Genomic DNA, 19409 nt, shown 5'->3' on the forward strand with positions numbered 1-19409 from the left:
GTGTTTAGTCTTTCTGGTCATGGCTGATTTGGAGGGTGGCTCCTCCTCCCTAGTTTGAAGCTCACCCCCTCCCACTTTTTAATGGTTAAAAGCTGACTCCATTGCATTTACCACTCTCAGGGGAACTTGCTTACAGTTTGATTGCGACAAATCTAATACAGAGTGCTTTTCCTGGTAATATACAGGTTAATAAGAGCTTCAATCATACTTAGAACTATGCAACTAATTTTGACAGATTTATTATAAATCATTCTTCCTGGTAATGTACAGGTTATTAAGAATTTATATAAGTGTTAGGTACCCTTGAGATGTGGTCTGCCATGTAGGGGCTCAAGGGCTTACAACACTTTGGCCAAAATGTTAAACTAAAAGACCATTTTATTCAAAAGATATCTATATATATATATTTAGGCACTGTACCGTGTATAGGTGTCATTGGATGTGCACTGAGCTCTGTCTGTGTTTCATGTTCTGTCTCTGGTTTTAAATGTTTAGTCTTTCAGTCAGGTTACTTGTGTTACTGTCCAGTTGGGTTATTTCATTTTATTGTTTTTTTGTATTGCATTTTGATGGGGTGTTTTTGGATTTATGGTCATTTCACATACTGTAAATGTTCATTTAGATAGAATCTTGACTTTTTTATGTGGGGATATGATATTACACATTTGATGTAGTGTGGGAGAGATGATTTTTTCATATGTCCCAATACATAAATAACCTTACCATCCCATTGGTTCTCTAGTTGTACTTTTGGGAGTGCTGGAGGCTTTTATTTATATATATATATATATATATATATATATATATATATATATATATATATATATATATATATATATATATTTATATATATATATATATATATATATATATATATATATATATATATATATATATATATATACTTAGTTAAGTTATGATGGGTAAAAAAAGTGACAAAACCCCTCCACAGCAAAGCATATAGCAAATGGAAATATTACTGTATGCTCATTTGCATGTCTTAGACAGGTCAGCAACCCTGCCTTTCACCATTATCACCCAGCACACAGTGCTTCCACTGCAGCAAGGAATTCTGGGAAATTACATGCAAATGAGCACACAGTGCCACCTTTCGCTTCAAAATCATTTAACATTGTCCCCTATAAGCTTAAGCTTGCTGCATGCAGCTTTGAGCACAGGTTGGGTTAAGGTGCATAGCCAGTAAACCCACCCACAGACAGCAGTTTCGACCTTAATGGGTTTCCTCCGTGTGGGGTTGGTTATTCTGGCTTTGCCAAATGAAGCAGAGATAGGTTTCACCACACTTAGTTAAGTTATGGTGGGTACAAAAAGTGACAAAAACCCTCCACAGTAAAGCATATAGCAAAGGGAAATATTACTGTATGCTCATGCTTAGACAGGTTTGCAACCCTGCCTTTCACCATTATCACTTCCACTGCAACAAGGGATTCTGGGAATATATATATATATATATATATATATATATATATATATATATATATATATATATATCTCGTGCTCCAGAACAACAACAGGCATCATGGCCAAAAATGTAAGTGGACAGTTTTCAGCTGGACGCAGAAGACAGTCCATGAGTATCCATGTCTAAAGATATGTTCAGCATCTGCAGATGTGCAAATAATTCTGGGATATGAATTTCTCGCATCTTTTATACTTTTCTGAGGGGTTTATAGCGAAAGAAACATTTCAACAACTTGCTGTCTGTTTTTATTCATTTTTGCGAAAGAAAAAAACTTGTAATCCCTGTGTTTTTTTTCTTTATTTTATGTATTTTTTTTATTTTGTCATCTTTTTTATTATTATACAAATAAAAAGGTGCACCAACAGATTTTAATTCCACATAGGAGTTTGTCCCATCTGGAGTTGGAATTCACATGCGCAGGGAAAGATAAAGCCAGGTCCCCATTAGCTACTGCAGCGCCCACTGTGGCGGACGCTGCAGGGACATGAGCAGCCCTCCAATGGGGTCGTGACCGCTGCGAGGAGCGGCCGCTGCCCAGCGCCGACAGAAACTCCTGATCTCAAGAAAATTGAGATCAGGACTCGCGGCGGAGCACTAGGCCATGCCCCCCAGCGGTTCAGCCAATGACGGTGAACCTGCCGGGTGACGTCACGGCCGTACCCCCGTCACTCCCCCATCACGCCCCCCACTCTGTCTTTCCCCCTGAAGCTCACTGCAGACCGGCGAACTCGGCTGCACGGGCCGCCAGCCTAACAGGCGCGCGCGCAGCACAGGCACTGGGGCCGTAGCCTAAGGCTGCGCTTATAGTGCCCGCGGTGGTGACGCGACGTCGCTCCAAAACAAAACAATTGTTTATAGTAAGCACGACGGAGTGACCAAAAATTTGGAAGCCGGGTAAATTTGATTTTTTCAGAGACTGTCGCCACATGTGACTGTCTCTGAACCAATCAATGACCCCGTTGCTAGCGACGTCGCTGAAAGTTAAATTATAATTTTCGCGGGTGGTGACAGCGACGGGTGACATCATCAGTCGCGTCGCCGTCGCCAGCACTACAAGTGCGGCCTAAGAATGGTACAGTAGCTACAAACAGAGACAGAAGATTAACTTGCAGGGTTGAATGAAAGCCTTGTATACAGGTAGGACATCGAGGACTGCAAGATTGATCAATCACATACCTGTACATTGTGCTCAGGAACACACTGAGGTTACCCTTAAAGCGGCAATCCAAGCTGGTTGCTTCTTTTTATTTTTTTTACACAGGATTGAAGCAGGAGGTCTCCAGAGCGGACCCCCTGCTTCCGCATTCTTACCACTTTAGGGGGTGCCGGTAGCTGCTAGTCAGGGGTTCATGCTTTACAAAGCTCCCGCATCCTGCGGGCCAATCGGAAGCCATGACGTTATCCGGTGTGGCTTCCTATTGGCCCATGTGAAGTTGTGAACTTTAAACTTGCAGGCGATACCAGCTCCCCCTTCGGAGGTAAATATCTCCGGAAGCAGGGGATCCCCGAAGCTGAAATTAATGGGGTTCAGCTCCAGAGAGCCCCTGCTTCAATCCTATGTATATATATAAAAAATAACAATAATAAAATAAATGTAACAAAATGGCACACTTGAGTTGGTCCTTTAAGAGGACACTGACATTAAAGAATGAAAAGTCAATTATTGGGTATTAAACTGCAAAGTACCATGCACCACAGGGGGAGATATAACTGTAATTAATCCCTGACTCACTCTTGCAACATCTCACTAATTCTTACTGACATCTTTACTTCCAATAGTGGTCCTGTTTAGCGCATCCATATACTGTAGATTTGAGTAAATCCATGTGCTGCATTTATTGACTTGACCTTTTAACGATATCTTTGGCAGAAAAGGATTATGAAATGTTCCCCCCCCACCCCCCTATTTTACGGGGGGGAAAAAACAATAAAATCATCTAGTCCCACTTTTAAATGTTACATCATATTATCATAATACTTTCTAACTTGGTTATTGATTCATTAATCTGGGATGTATAGTATTTAGACAACTCTCAAATATAACTTAGATTTAAGTATTGGGGAGCACTGGGGTAATTTAATATGTATTGGGGGAGCGGGTCTTTTTAATATGTATTTTGTGGGGGGGATTGAGTGAGAGTGGGGTAATTGACGGAAGGTGGGGCCGAGTGAGAGGAGAGAGGGGGGGAGGGAGTGAGGAAAAGAGGGAGTAAGAGTGAGACGCAGGGGAGAGAAATACATGTGAGGCGGGGGAGGGGAGTGAGAGGGGGTGATTGAGGAAGAGGGAGTGAGACGGAGTCGAGAGAAATACATGGGAAGAGTGGGGAGAAAGAGATGGGGCTACTGAGGTGTGAAATTGGGGGGGGATTGCGATCCCGCCAACACGGGGGGGGAGGGAGAGGGGAGTCCCGGAAGTAACTCTAGTTCTGGGCCCCAAGAAATCTGTCAGTGGCCCTGCCCCCTAGTCTCACACAGACAGTAACTCTCTTCCTCACTGTCTCCTATGCAGAGCGCTCCGCAGGCAGAGATGGGGAGGAATCAGTGCCTGGCTGGTGCCTCCTATCCAATCACCTCACTTACTGTATGATAAGTGAAAGTTAATTGGTTCCAAAAATCCCAGGCCAATACTGAATGAGTAATGCCAGGAAAGTTGACCAATCAGTTAGCAGGCAGTTCAATATTTCCTGTAATTTTTAACAGTTTAGCCAAGGGGTGTGCAAACTGGGGGGCGCAAGGTTTTGTGAAGCAGGGTGGTGATAGTGGCAGGTGGGGGGAGATGATGGCAGCGGAAAAAGATTACACAGCAGCGGTGGAGGCAGGTCGCCAGAGCAGATAGGAGGTGCATGGAGGCAGAGCCGGGCAGCCGGGGAGGAGCGTGCTCCAGCGATCCGACCCGGAGGTCTTTCTTACTTCCAGTGTCTATGCTGCTACAGCGCGTTCCTCCCCGGACGTCCTGCTCCGCCGCTGTGCAACTTCTTACTCCTCTTCCGGCTGCTCCTCTGCTTATCTCCCCGCCTCTATCATCACCCTGTTCCACAGGTAGGCATGGAGGAGGGGGACAGAGCTGGAGGTGGAGATAGCTGGAGGGGGAGAGGAGATGAGGAGAGATGATGAGGTGGGGAGCGGAGATAAGGAGTGAGAGAATGGAGATGAGGATGGGGAGAGAGAGGATCAGGTAGAGGATGGGGAAGGAGGGAGACAAAATTTGCAGTCAGTATTATCTTATACTCTTATGCTGATTTATTTAGAAACAAACCTATAACATTTGTCATGTTTTACTGTTTTTAAAATGTTATACCGATTTAATAAAAAAAAGTAATGTGATATGGATTACATCGGGCAGGGGGGGGGGGGGCGACTAATATCACAAATTACATAGTTACATAGTAGATGAGGTTGAAAAAAGACATAGGTCCATCAAGTTCAACCTATGCTAAATTTAGACAACAGATACTTGATCCAATATCTTTACTTACTTATTGATCCAGAGGAAGGCAAACAAAAAACCCCATTAAGGGGAAAAATTAATTCCTTCCTGACTCCAAGAATTGGCAATCGGATTAATCCCTGGATCAACATCCTTCCCATGTATACTTATTTGGTATATCCCTGTATACCTTTCCCATCTAAAAAGATGTCCAACCTTTTTTTGAACAAATCTATTGTATCTGCCATCACAGTCTCCATGGGTAATGAATTCCACATTTTAACTGCCCTTACTGTAAAGAACCCTTTCCTTTGTTTCTGGTGAAATTTCCTTTCCTCCAACCCTAAGGGATGGCCCGAGTCCTTTGTACTGCCCGTGGGATGAACAGTTCTTTTGAAAGCTCCTTGTATTGTCCCCGAATATATTTGTATATAGTTATCATATCCCCTCTTAGACGCCTCTTTTCTTATGTAAATAAATCTAATTTAGCTAGTCTCTCCTCATAAGTTAGATTGTCCATCCCCTTTATTAATTTGCTGGCTCTTCTCTGCACTCTCTCTAGTTCCATAATGTCTTTTCTTAGGATTGGTGCCCAAAATTGTACTCCATATTCAAGGTGTGGTCTTACTAGTGCTTTGTAAAGGGGCATAATTATGTGGGGGGGGCTCCATGTAAAATGTTTGCTCCCCCTGGTTTAGCCTTTATAGCAGGGTTCCCCCTGGGCCCCTTACCTCCAGTACATCGGGGGAATTGATGGCAAGCTGCAGAAGCGCTGCGTAGGGTAGGGCATATGGAGTGGTGCAGGTGCCGCCAGAGACCAAGGCGAACCTGCTGTCAGGCAGCAGCAGGGCGCGTGTAGTGTGGAGCTGGAGCGGCGATCGGGTCGCCAGAGCCCCACGGAGGTTTTCGGTGGCTCCGGGTACAGATCGCCGCCATATGGATGTTGCGCACGCATGCGCAGTAGGTTGCGCATGCGCAGAAGAGCTGTTAGGCGTGCAAGAGGTTCTTAGGAGAACTATAGCCCCCTTGATGCATAGTGTCATGGCAATACATATTTGCCAACAGCCAATAGGGCTGCACGATTCCCCTGCTGAGGATTGATACTTTTCGCTATTCATTATTGTCCTGCAAGGGGTTATCCCACACTGTGAGGATTATGCGCAGGTGGGGGCGCTGTCGACCAACGGAACAGGTACACCCCAGGTTCCCAGCAGCGGAGGCTCAGGTAAAGCTAGGTAAAGCAGCACATACACACTAGCCACCATATCTCCCACGGGGTGGGGGAAGGTGTGCTACACGTATAATAATGAATACACTACTGTATACTCAAACTAAGATAGAAACATAGAAATTGATGGCAGATTTACTGAGATTCCCATTGCACTTACTGAACATATATTTATGCTGTTTCAGTGTCGGTTTCAGTGTCTTCTCTAATACTTTTAAAATGCACTCTTTGATGCCGTCTTATGCTTGTTTGTATGTTTTTAGCTGATATTCCTGTATTATAAAATACTGTATGTGTTTCTGTCTTTTAAAACTGCAGAGTGAATTTCTACATACAATACAGTATATGGTTTGGACTGAATACAAATAAAATAATAAGAGCAACATAATATGTATCCCACAGTATAGGATGAGAAATACAACTAATTGACTGACTGTGTTATTTAACCCACTCTGTCTTTAATTCACTCCTTTATTCTGGCATTACTGAACAGGCGATGACTACTGTATGACTACTGTATGCCTCACCACGCTCACCTCAGAATTAATGTCTGGTAATATCCTTATTAAAGGTTGATATCTGATCTTTCCCAGCATTGATGTCACGACTTTTGTGAAATCAATGTGAAGGAGGAGGAAATTACAGAATTGCAAACTTTAATATCACAAGCTAGGGAATTGGTGGAGGAATAACATAGGGCACGGGTGCAGGGCCGCAGGCAGCTTTTCCGGGGCCCAGGACTAGAGTTCCCATTGGTCCCCCCACCCCCAGTTTTTGCGGCCTTGTGAGACCCCCCCCCTGCTATTTCACACCATCTCGCCCCTCCGTCTCATTCTCTCACTCCCCTCACCCACACCCCCACCTCTCTCTCCCATGCAATCACATCTCTCACTCTCTTTTGCCCCCACCCCTCTCTCCCATGCCCCCACCTGTCTCCCACCTTTCTCCCTCATGTCCCCATCTCTCTCTCTCCCCCATAGACATAACTTCTCCCTTCCCCCCCCACACACATAATAAAGCCTCCTCCCGCACACACAATAACCCCTCCTCCACCACATACATAATCTTCCCTCCCCCCCACACACAACCCCCCCCCGCCACCCACAAATAGCCCCCCCCCCAAAAAACATAATAATTCCCCCACCTCTCACACATAGTAATAGCTTATGTGAAATCAGGAGCCACCTATCTTTCTTCAGGCTGGATCTTTCTCTCTCCTGACTGACACAACTTCTGGCCTCAGTGACGCTGGAGCTACAGTACAAGCTTCTTTGTACAAGGGAGAACCGCTTCCATCGTACCTGTGTACTCATGTAAATATTCGACATCACAAGCACTTTCCAGTGAGGAGGGAGCCTGCTGGCACTCACCCAAATACGTGTTCTTTAGCCAAACACACACTTAACAATTTCTCTGCCCCCTTAACTAGACTGAGCTTCTGATTGAGCCACCTGTGCTTAAGCTGGGATATCCTGAAAACCTGACCTGTTGGGGGGTCTTGAGGACTGGAGTTGAGCCCCCCTGATACACAGTAGGGCATAGCGGCAGGACAGCAGTGGTGGATTTAAGTATAAGCTAAATAAGCTGCAGCTTAAGGCCTCGCAATTTGAGGGGTCACCAAATACTAAGGCATTTTTGTTCATTCAAATGCAGATGCTGATCATAACCTTGTTGGAGAAATAAATCCGTTCAATCTCTATATCAAGGAAAAGTATCCATATAAAGAATTTTTTTGCCATCAAGACCTGTATAATAAACTCATCATCCAGGATATGATTCGCTTCACTTTCCCCTACGCTGAAGCAAGATTGCATCTATTTAGAAGTTTGATGATAACCAATTGCTCAGGAGAAAGGTATTTATAGAGGCTAAAAGGGATAAAAAATGAGCTAATGTTCTAATGAACGAACATGCGGCAATAAAAGCTCCCTGCCCTTAGCATTCTGCGCATTGAAAGCGCTAAACTTCGGAGCTTAATCATTTGATGATATCATCGATAAATTCGCTTTCCGAAAATCAAGAAAAAAAAATGTTTTCCATTTTGAAATTAGTTTTTTTTTTTTTTTAGTAAATTGATAATCAAATTATTTCCTGTCGTGAAAAAGTAGTTACTGAAATAAAAATCTTTATTTTTTTATTAATCATTCTTTTGACAATGGTTTTTTTTAATTTTTTTTTATAGGGGCCTCATCTTTATCCTAATATAGGTCCTCACGAAGTCTTAATCCGCCACTGCAGGGCAGGCATTAATTAGGGCACAGTGAGCAGGTATGCTGGCTGGGTAGGTATGGTAGGTCTGGAGGCGTAACAGTGCTGTCTTTGTGGTATGGATAATGGTATTCAGCATCTGATTCATGTATGATCAGAATGGACCAGGGAGGCTAATCAGAGAATTTCCTGCAGAACCCAAGCACTTTATCTCTCCTAATGAGCTGAATGGTGGGTTGAAAGGGTCATATAAGCCATGTTGACACTACATCTGACTGTTCAAAGGGTTGTCATGCAAAATCCAATCTTAACTGTACATTGACATATTGCATCGTTAGATACTTAGTGGGGTTTTTAACACAAGTGTAATTCTTGTATTGATCTACCAAACCTGAGGCAATGTAAAAGTGCTCGTTTATACCCTTCTATAAATATTTTGTTTCTTCTTCGCACAGTGTAATGAAACAAGGAAGTCAAATGTTTTCAAAGCACTGTTTATTAAAACCAAGCTTTGGGATATTTATTGACAGAAATCACATCCAAGTAAAAGCTCCATTCAAATTTTAGTGTTTTTTTTTTACAGAAAAATAGTTGTTCTTTTTTATTTTATCAAACTCTCTTTTTATAATGTCATCTATATTGTTAAGTTCTTTAGAGGCCTCTGCTACCAGAGGGGTTTTCAATATCTGCCCAACCTCCTCCATTTGTACAAAGATTAGAATTTATCTGTATCTGCAGTGCATTGCGAATATCTTCTGGCAGCAACCAGTTTGGTAACAAACATTTCACTGGTAGTAGCAACACTAATATATTAGTAATAGTTAGTATCACAGTACAGCACAAATATCCACACAACTAACACTTTCAGTCTAGAAGTAGCAGTAGTTTGCTGGACACTTCAGAGGCCGAAGTTTTGGAGTTAAGCGTTAAAAAAAAACGGGCTAATTTCATGTCACTTCATTTCAACCTTAAATAGAAGTGTAATTCCTACTGCAGTTTGCAACCTTAACTTTGTCTGGGAAAATTATTTTAACGTCGTGGTCCCCTTCACTGCTCGATTTCATGTAGAAATGTTTCTTCTTGCGCAGCAGGTGGCTGTATTTGGCATTGGCGAGCCACGTCTCACACTTGGGGTAAAATACGATTCCAGTAGTGATCAGGATAATAAGACAGGTAAGTAGGCCCAGCACAATAAAGCATATGACTTGGCTTTGGTTGAGGAGAGGATCTATATTGTGAATTGTTTCCTTAACTGTGATCTTTAGAACTTCATGACCTCGATGCTGCACGGACTTATGATAAGTGTTTGGAGAGAAGTTATAGGTGTGTTTATCTGCAGTATTAATCACACGCACACTTTTGTTTTTATTGAGGTACGCACAGGTTTTCCCTGTATATTCGGGCGGACATGTGCACTGATATCCTTCTGGTTTATCGTGGCATATCCCTCCATTTGCGCATGGGTTGCTCCTGCAAAGTGAAGTGAGTTCGCTGCAAGATCCACCAGTGAAGCCCACGGGGCAATGACATTGGAAGCCAGACCCAAGGTCAATGCAACTTCCTCCATTTGTACAAGGATTGGGGTTGCAATTGTCTGTATCCAGTTCACAGAAATTACCGGCAAAGCCAGTAGGGCACTGGCAAGTCGCATAGGTTGCAAAACCATTGTTATCAATGCACGTCCCTCCATTCTGGCAGGGAGACCTGAAGAACGATACAAATACAGAAATTGTGTTGAAGCAGCGTACCATGCCAAGGACCTGGAAAATAAATATGCTGCGGTATTAACCCTTTTGCTGCCAACGGGAGCCTTTATATTGCTGGCTCTTTTGGCAACGAAAATATTAAGTCAAACTGAGTATTGGTACACTATTTGAGAACGTTCATTAAAACATGCTGATATGTATCATTCTTGAAAACAGGTGTTAGACTATCAATATTACATCTACTGTTAAAGTAAAGCAAGTATGATGTATATGTGTATTTATAGTTATTATAGCTCAGGATAGAACAACATATTTTGAAGAGTGATACAGAGGGTAGAATGTTTAAGAAACAGAACTTCCATCTGAATTGCAAATTACGATCTGAAGGACTAATGAGAAAACAGAACAGTCGGCCTCCAAACAGAACAGCTGGTCATATTATCATATTCATTGTATCAGCAACTGCAAGGATTTGGCATTGTTATATGCAAAACACCAGCTCTGTGTCTCTGCGTGCAATTTAGTTCATGATAAATTTAGTCATAAATTTGTAAATAGATCCTCAAGTAGACGGGTAATTATACATATTTCATGTGTAAAATGCCGAAGTATGAGATGATCTTTACAGTGATGTAATTACGGAAGTGCTATGCATAATTATGCATAATTATGCATGTGCACCATCTCTCCATATGCAAGAAATATATTTATATTTCATCAATACTGGAGGTGCCTGATCTAGAACATGCTGCATTCTATTTCAATATGAACATTGTTAACTGGATCAGCAACGTTTAGCTTCTAGCTACAACTGCAATTTGTTGCTGATCATTAAACAAATGGTTACTTATTATATTATTGCAAGAAATGTCAGTAATGGGCAAAAAAGTAACAAAAGCGGATTAATACTTTAGGAAAAAGCAGACCAATATCAGAAAAACATTACATTATGTTCACTTGTAACATAGGTTCACTTTTCTCCAACATTTATGAGATTCCCTGCAGTTACACATACACACACACATATACAGTATATGCATGCATGCATGCATACATGCATACATATATACATATAGACATGCATACATATACATACATACATACAAACAAACACACGTGTTGTTTTTGGTAATCATTTTCTACAATAGGAACAAAATTACAAAGAGGGAAGTTGAAAGTTAGTAGGTACCCATTTGAAAAACAGGGCCCCTTTTTAAGAAGGCAGTTTTTTCCCGTAAATTCTGGGGCACACAGGCAAATGTATCCGCCATCTCCAGTTTCGATACAGGTGGAGTTGTTGGTGCAGGGTCTGGCAGAACACGGATGGATATCTGTATTAACGTAATATGCATAATTACTTATAGTCAAACATAAGCTGTAGTGCAGAGCTCAAGGGTCTCAGAAAACTGTGATACATCGTAGGCTATGAAGTCTCAATAGGCCACGCACAGCAGTAATTCGGATTAACTCTCGTGTTATCATCACTAGTCTCTACCTTCCAGCATCAGATACAATTCATGCAAAACTGAAACTGATGGATGTTTCATTGTTATCTTGTCTGTTAGTGTGACCATCTCAAATGCCCAAGCTGTGAGACATTAATATGTTGATAGGATAAGACAGCTTAATGTTAAAAAGTAGACATAATTTGAACAGCATAAAATGACAATTTTTATTCACTGGGATTTTCACTATGTGGAGTTGGTCTCATTGATTTTTTTAGCATCAACAGTCTCAGACTTCAATGAAGTCGCACAGATAAAAGCTAAAATCCTAGATGTTGGTTCTCAGAGGTTGAACACATGGCTGATAAATAGAACAATTGCACAATAATTGGATAGTGGTGGGTACTCAATACCTATTGATTAGCAAATATTTATAACCAGGTGCTGGTACAGGGTAGATGGTGATTCATAGATTCATCATAAACACTAGAGAAAAACAGAAGAAAACCTCCAACAATGTGCTAAAAAATAAACAACTTATTTGAATATACAAATATACGGAGTGGTACTTACAAGTAGCAGTCACAATGTTTCGGAAAGTGCAGAGAAATAACAGTTGGACATTGTTTGTCATCATTATTGTTAAGAAAAATAAAGGATCTGTGTGAAAAGATCAACCACATGCTTGAATCTTTCTGATTTCCAACTGTAGGTGGAGCTGTTGGTTTTATTTAGCACGACTATGGGCAATAATCCAGTTACTGTAGCAATTGAGCATAATATGGAATTAGTTACTTTTATTCAGTATACAAGAAATAGTTTGAAAGTCGCTTTTCTTATTTAGTGGTATACTGTACATGCGAAGCAGAAATAGGGAGTTATTTGTAAATATCTATGTTTATAATGTCATAGTACATTGCTAACCCCTTCAGTGTCCTATACACATAGAGTACAGTATGTCATGAAAGGTGGCAACCAAAGGGAAATTTTGACGGGGTGAGTCCCACTCTTCCATTCAGTTTGGGGTCAGTGCGGCATGCGGACAGCACAGATGGCTTTCATTGACTGAGCCACTGATTGAGCCACCTGTGCTGATGCAGGGATATCCTTAAAACCTGGCCTGTTGGTGGCCCTTGAAGACTAGAGTTGGCCACCGCTGCCGTGCGTCATCAGGCTTTTCTCCTTTTCTAGGGGGTGTCCCCATGCCGCACTGACCCCAAACTGGACGGAAGGGTGGGACAATCCCCTTCCTGTTTCATGAACAGAAACATGAAGCGATCGTGGTAGCACTCAGGAGGGCAATTACGTGATCGCTAGTGCGGGGGCGGTCCCTGGTCACAGCGGTGGCGGGACCCTCTGGCATTTGAAACGGTTAACATTCAACTCTGAATATCGCACTGTAGAAAATATAATAGAACTTAAAAGTATATTGATTTGGCACTATTTAGCCAAGCAAAATCTGGCTTGAGTTCACATTTTTTGGTGTAAATGGAAGGGGACACAATGGTAATGTGTGGGGGTGAAGGGGTTAACTCCCTTCTTCCGCTAGGATAAGGAGATCACACCCACGCTCTCAGGTCTGCCATGGTGTGGTCTCCTGATCCTGGCAGAGGGAGTTAACCCCTTCACCCCCTCACAGGTGCATACTAAATGCATACTTCATGATGAATCGAGCCTATTTAATCCATTGTTTGCACAAACCAATGTCACAGAGGCTGCCAACCCATCCTTCCTCACAGACACATTGCCATGGTTGGGTACAGTTGCCATGCAAACAACCGGGAAACGAAACACATTGGTTGCAAAACTGCCCTTCCCAGCCTGGCTGACACCTGCAACAACAGCAAAGGAAGATCAAGCTATTATTCTCTATTAGCCCATACAGTGTGAAACACATTATTTACATTTCATTTCTCCGATTATACAAAGGGAATATTCTAGCTGTAAAAAGTTGATATCTAAAACGAAGTAATTATTGGACGTGCAGATACAAGCGATTGGAGACAGTAACTCCTCCTAAGTGTTAGTCTTGTAACTATCTATTTCATTGCATATCTATAGATTATAATCAGAGATGAGTGAAATTCATTGTGCATGGGGAAAACTGGATATACTGCTAATAGGACTCGGAGAAACGTTTGTTGCTTCTTTTATGGAATATTATTCAAATGTCCGAAAAATGGGGAATGTATGTGGGCTGAAAGAGAATGGTTCTGATAAGAATGAGTACAAATATAACTGATATATTCTTTTTGCATTTCCAGGGACTTTAACAAAAATTCTACACTCTAAAGCAGGGCTTCTCAACGCCAGTCCTGAAAAACCCCCCAACAGGTCAGGTTTTCGGGATATCCCTGCTTCTTCGACTGAGCCACTCATTGAGCCACATGTGCTGAATCAGGGATATCCTGAAAACCTGACCTTTTAGGGGAATCGTCAGGACTGGAGTTAAGAACCCCGGCACTAAAGTGTACCCAGGGCCATAACACCATAATATTTTACTTACTCTTTGGCCAAAAACATTAGTAGAAACAGGAATCCTCACAAGATGATACAACGTAGAGCTCAACTCACAATATTCTTAATGCTGTGGCTTCCATTAATTTGAAGGAACAGTGGAGAGTGAACATTTTGAGATCCCATATGGACCTTTCATCCATATGGGTCCATATGGGACTTGAAATGTTGCACTGTCCACTGTACATTCAAATAAATGGAAGCCACAGCATTAAGAATATTGTGAGTTGAGCTCTACTTTGTATTGCCTTGTGAGGATTCCTGTTTCTACTAAAGCTGTTGTCCATTTGTGTTGGCCACACATACAGACTTGTCCTCGCTTTTTTCTGTATTACTTACCCCTTGGACCAATGTTGGGTAGTGGCATTGTATATAGTGTGCTTTGTCAAGTCTCACATGCTGTATGACTTAAAGTAGTGACCAACAGTAATGCTAATACTACAGCATGCCATCATTATCAAATCCATTATGGTCATCCATAACATCTTAACATAGAAAATCATGTCTATTATAATGTAATGTATCTGCAATGTGAGGTCCGTTGTATACATAGCATTACCTGCATTCTCCAGGACTTTCACAGAACCCATTTATAGGATGACAGCCAGGCTGACAGTCAAATCCTATAAGAAAAAATGCGTATCTGTGAAAAGTTTATAATCGCATCAGTGCAAAATTGTCCAAGATTTGCAAAGGTAGCAGTTTTCAAAAGAGAGTAAGGATGTGTAATAGAGTGGTGAGAGCCAAATAGAGATAGGGATGGGGGATAACAGTAATTGTTCTCCGGCCTGCAATTGTTATGACAGCAATTGCCCAGAAGGGACTTTGGTTGAGTGACACAGTATCGGGTTGACATGACCTTTATGGCATTTCGTTGAAAGTATCTTATCTTTGAATTATTACAGCAGATGTTAGAACTTAAGCACATTCCATTCTGGTTTGAGCAGTGGTCGTAAGTTCTGAAAATATTTCCCCTAACTCTGGATAATCCTGCAACAAAAAAAACATGTGTTTGTTTCTACATTGTGTGATATGTCAGGAAAGACAGAGTATAGGAACATGGCTCTTAATAACCCATATTCATTCAAACTGCTAGGGATCACCCACATTCTAGATAGGTACTTAGTGATGGCATAATCTGTGGGTCGAGCAGACTAGTACTGAACTACTGTGAAAAAGGTTTCACCTAATACTGAAGTACTCATTTACTGTGCACTATCGCAACTGGACTAACACAGATAATTCTACTTAATTATATATATATTTAATTTTTTTACTTATGAAATCCTTATGGTTTCATTGTATAGTATGTGGGATACACCATGATGGACCATAGCATAAAACATTTATTCTATTCCCGACTCCATATTGTGTCATAAATTATGTGGTTAGTTGGGAGTGCAATAGATTAATGAGTAGTTATTATACCAGAGGTTAGTAGGGATAAATGGAGATGAACGTGTTTATATAAATCCTTTCAGCATATATGCCATATACGGAATACAACTATATTATTGATATAGTTGTCTTCATCCTGCTACTATTGGTTGAGTATTGGAGCCTTTAGCTAGTTAGAGCAGTGATGGATAGACTGATGCATTGCCTACAATATATGCATACTATATATTTATATGGCATACTTATAGCTTAGATAAATACTTTTTTTTCTCACTATACTTTTACCATTGCATTCATGGTATCACATTCCCTATTAGCACTGACCTTCCTGCTATAGCAATGACATACATGTCCTACAAATGGCAGTTCTACTTTCTAATATGAAATAGAAGGGTTCCATTTTTTGATCTCTGAAACCCAGACCAATCATGTTATAGTGTTTAAAAAGGTGACACTGATGATGAAAACTTTGTGTGGATAGCACATATAAAGTGCACAGACTAGTAGTCAAGGTAAGGTACTGTCTTTGAATCTATCAGGATCCTGTCCATCTGACCTTTCCTTATGGTGTTTACTTGGTTTGTGACATCAAGGGAACCATATTTAATACCAACTGTTCCCCAGTCTCATGTCTCCCTCTCTCCTTCTTTTGCTCACTGTTTCTCTGCTTTCTTTCTTTCTCTATCCATCCCCCTCTCCCTTTTCCCTTATTTCTCTCTCCCTTTCTTTGTCCTTCTTTCACCATCTTTTTTTTCTCTCTCCCCTTCTCCCTCTCTCTTTTTGTGGCTTGTCACCTTCGCCCATGTATTTTCTTTCAGGTTAACCAAAAGAATACAAATTTGTGATATATATGCTGTTGCCATGAAGCCCCCACACCAACTAAAAACAGTACAAGTCTAAACAATGGCACAACAAAAATAAATTGCATGACAATAACTAATACACTACATTACAGTAAATGCATGGCTCTATTTTCTGCAGAAGTCCAGGATAAACTGAGTGTCCGCAGAGATGCTCAAACTATGACCCCGCATCTGTTCTGTTTGAGTAGATCTCGTCTGACTTTTCCACAATCATTTTACAACAAATTATTTCATCACCATTACAGTATATCGTAAAATGAGCTTTCCAAAATAAATACGAGTGACTGAAATTACCGTGATTCCACATAATACCAGATGTTTCATGTTAATGAACTAATAATAAAAAAAAACAATTGCTCACGTGTCAAAACTGACAAATGCAAATGTTTAAACCAAAAAGAATAACATTAGCAAGTATTAAAAATAATCAAAGTGAATATCAAGAGCTGCCGAAAACATTTTTCACCTACAAATATATTGTTTTGATGAGTGGCACATGTTGCCTGTTAGCTGCAGGAAGAATATTTTAACAGTAAGGAGATTTGGTCATTAGACAGGCTGTAAGTTTGTCCTTTTTCAACATAAAAGCCACTAATATGGTACATATGAATATTTTAAATCCTGCGGTTTCTTTGTGCTGTTTCCTAGAAGTTGAATGAAAAGTAGCTACATCTCACAGGAATTGGCACATCCTATTTACTGCACAGTCAAAATAAATCAGGGATCCAGAGAGGCTACGGGTATTGGAATAAAAATGAGAACGTGCATAATTAAGCAGAAATCTAAACAACAATAAAGGGATGGAGTTTCCCATATTCCTCCTGAAAGGTTAGATTGAAAGAAAACAAACCCCTACTCCCCCCCCCCCCCCCCCGTTAACCAGTTAATTACACAGGCTGATATAGATGCATAAGGAGCACAACGGTTAAACCCTTTATAAAGACTTTATCAGGGGTAACTAATTGTTTTAGGGGTTTGTTTTTCTTAGTTTATAGTTTTTTGTACATTCTGTATATTTTTATGTACTCTTTTGCAATTATTCGACTTTTTTCTTGTATCAGTCAAATTTGAGAATTATATTTCAACCTATCCTGTAGAAGGAATATAGAAAATGATTCCCCTTTACTGTGATATACTGATGTAGGACAGGTTATTGCACCCGCAGGTGTGTATGGGGTGATATTCTGCATTATTACTGCCATTGAATCCTCTGGAAAATCTCTGATGTTCTGCATTACAACGCGACATTCCGCAATGACGTTTGTTACATCTGTATCTGATTTATTGAACACCTGTTCTTTAGATACATTTAAAAAAAATTGTATTACTATTGTTATTGTTGATTCCTCTTTACACCCAGGGATTCTGTTATCACTCTTATCATTTTCCAATATTATGCATACATAGGCATTACCAACATTAATTACAGAAGATCAATAAGTGTGAGTTCTCAACATTGTCCATTCAGCTTAAACGCAAAGCAAACTGCTAATCAGAAACGAGAAGGCAAAGTTAAGAAGAAAGAGCAAAGTTCAAAGCCAAATGGAAAGTCGAACATGAAGAGAGAATTTTTTTTTGCAGAAGCAGCGTATATGGTAAATGATGTTGTATTGTATTGTATGTCTTTATTTATATAGCGCCATTAGTGTACATAGCGCTTCACAGTAGTAATACATGTGGTAATCAAATAAATAACAGATAATATAAATAACAGATCATGGGAATAAGTGCTTTAGACATAAAAGTAACATTTCGGAAGAGGAGTCCCTGCCCCGAGGAGCTTAAAGTCTAATTGGTAGGTAGGTAGAACGTACAGAGACAGTAGGAGGGAGTTCTGGTAAGTGCGTCTGCAGGGGGCCAATCTTTATGTATCCTGTGTTCAGAATATCCACAGTGCTATTCATATGCTTCTTTAAGCAAGTGTGTCTTAAGGTGGGTCTTAAAGGTGGATAGAGAGGGTGCTAGTCGGGTACTGAGGGGAAGGGCATTCCAGAGGTGTGGGGCAGTCAGCGAAAAAGGTTTAAGGCGGGAGAGGGCTTTAGATACAAAGGGGGTAGAAAGAAGACATCCTTGTCCCATATGGGGTTATTCACAAATTATGCAAATATGGAGAATACTTCAAGTAAAACAATGATCATTAGCAAACCCTTACTGTACCTTGAGTAGCTGTTGCAAGAAAGCAAGACACAAAGAAGCAAAGAAACCATGCAACTGGAAGATCCATCACTAGTTTTCCCCAAGAGAATGCCTGAAACAAAACACATGCATTACAAGTGCAGGAAGCAAAACTGATCTCTTCTTCATTTGAGGCTTTGAGATGATTGTGAACAAGGTAACTGTAGCAAGGCTGCTGTACATCTCTCATCTGCCTGTATCCTGGATACTCATACATTTAATAGAATGCAACCAACACTCAATGCAGCATGTTACTGTGCAGGGAAATACTAACCTTAACTGCTGTTCCCACCACTTAAATGATTTTCAGACATTCATCAGTCATCTTCACTATAACCGCCGCCTGTGAGGGATCAAAAGGTGGCTGCAGTTAAACTTCTTTATTCACCTTTTTCACATTTGACACCCCCCAAAAATGCTTCTTTCCAGTTATTCTCTTTACAACTAAAAGTGTTAAGCAGATCAAATAATAGCAATGTTGTCCAGAGATCTAACAGGGTTATTTTCAGAATTTCATCAGGAGGACCAATGCTTTTGCTCCAGTGAGTTCAGCATCCAGTGGTATAGATAGTAAAGGGTACTGTTGGCATTACCCAGCCATGCCTGATTCATGTGCAGAATTCCCAAGGGAAACAAAGCCATTCCCTAGTCCTGTAAGAGCCCTGCAATAATATTGGCACCATTTCATTTACATCTTTAACCAGCATCAATGCACCTCCACCCAGCAACAATCCAGCTCCACACTGCAACAATTGAACTCGCAGTCTCATTCTCCACAGCCAAGGAGAAGCACGCCTACTACAAGGCTGTTAGTCATTCAATAAGCTTCAGGGAAAACATGAAGTGGATTTTTTAATATTCTTTAAAAACTGCACCTTCATAATGTTGCATACACCTGTAATATTAACCTCTTTCCAACCAGAGACAATGCCCTGCTGTCTGCTCTGGCAGTAAAAAGG

The 19409-nt window shown here is 40.9% G+C and overlaps 1 protein-coding gene across 2 annotated transcripts; it reads right to left on the reverse strand.

Annotated features, from left to right (window-relative positions):
- Positions 1-8824: 8824 nt before the first annotated feature.
- Positions 8825-19219, reverse strand: DLK1 (delta like non-canonical Notch ligand 1). Of its 2 annotated transcripts, XM_075615065.1 has the most exons (6): positions 18725-19219; positions 18433-18523; positions 14574-14637; positions 13199-13329; positions 11242-11383; positions 8825-10050 (listed from the first exon to the last, which is right to left on the reverse strand). In XM_075615065.1, exons 2-6 carry the CDS (start codon positions 18497-18499, stop codon positions 9315-9317), a joined length of 1140 nt encoding a protein of 379 aa, XP_075471180.1. In that variant the 5' UTR covers positions 18500-18523; positions 18725-19219; the 3' UTR covers positions 8825-9314. The 2 variants fall into 2 exon arrangements, with proteins under 2 accessions (XP_075471180.1, XP_075471181.1); XM_075615066.1 differs by lacking the exons at positions 13199-13329; positions 14574-14637.
- Between the last annotated feature and the right edge of the window lie 190 nt (positions 19220-19409).

The sequence above is a fragment of the Ascaphus truei genome, chromosome 9 (assembly GCF_040206685.1).
Source record: "Ascaphus truei isolate aAscTru1 chromosome 9, aAscTru1.hap1, whole genome shotgun sequence".
Taxonomy (NCBI): Eukaryota; Metazoa; Chordata; class Amphibia; order Anura; family Ascaphidae; genus Ascaphus; species Ascaphus truei.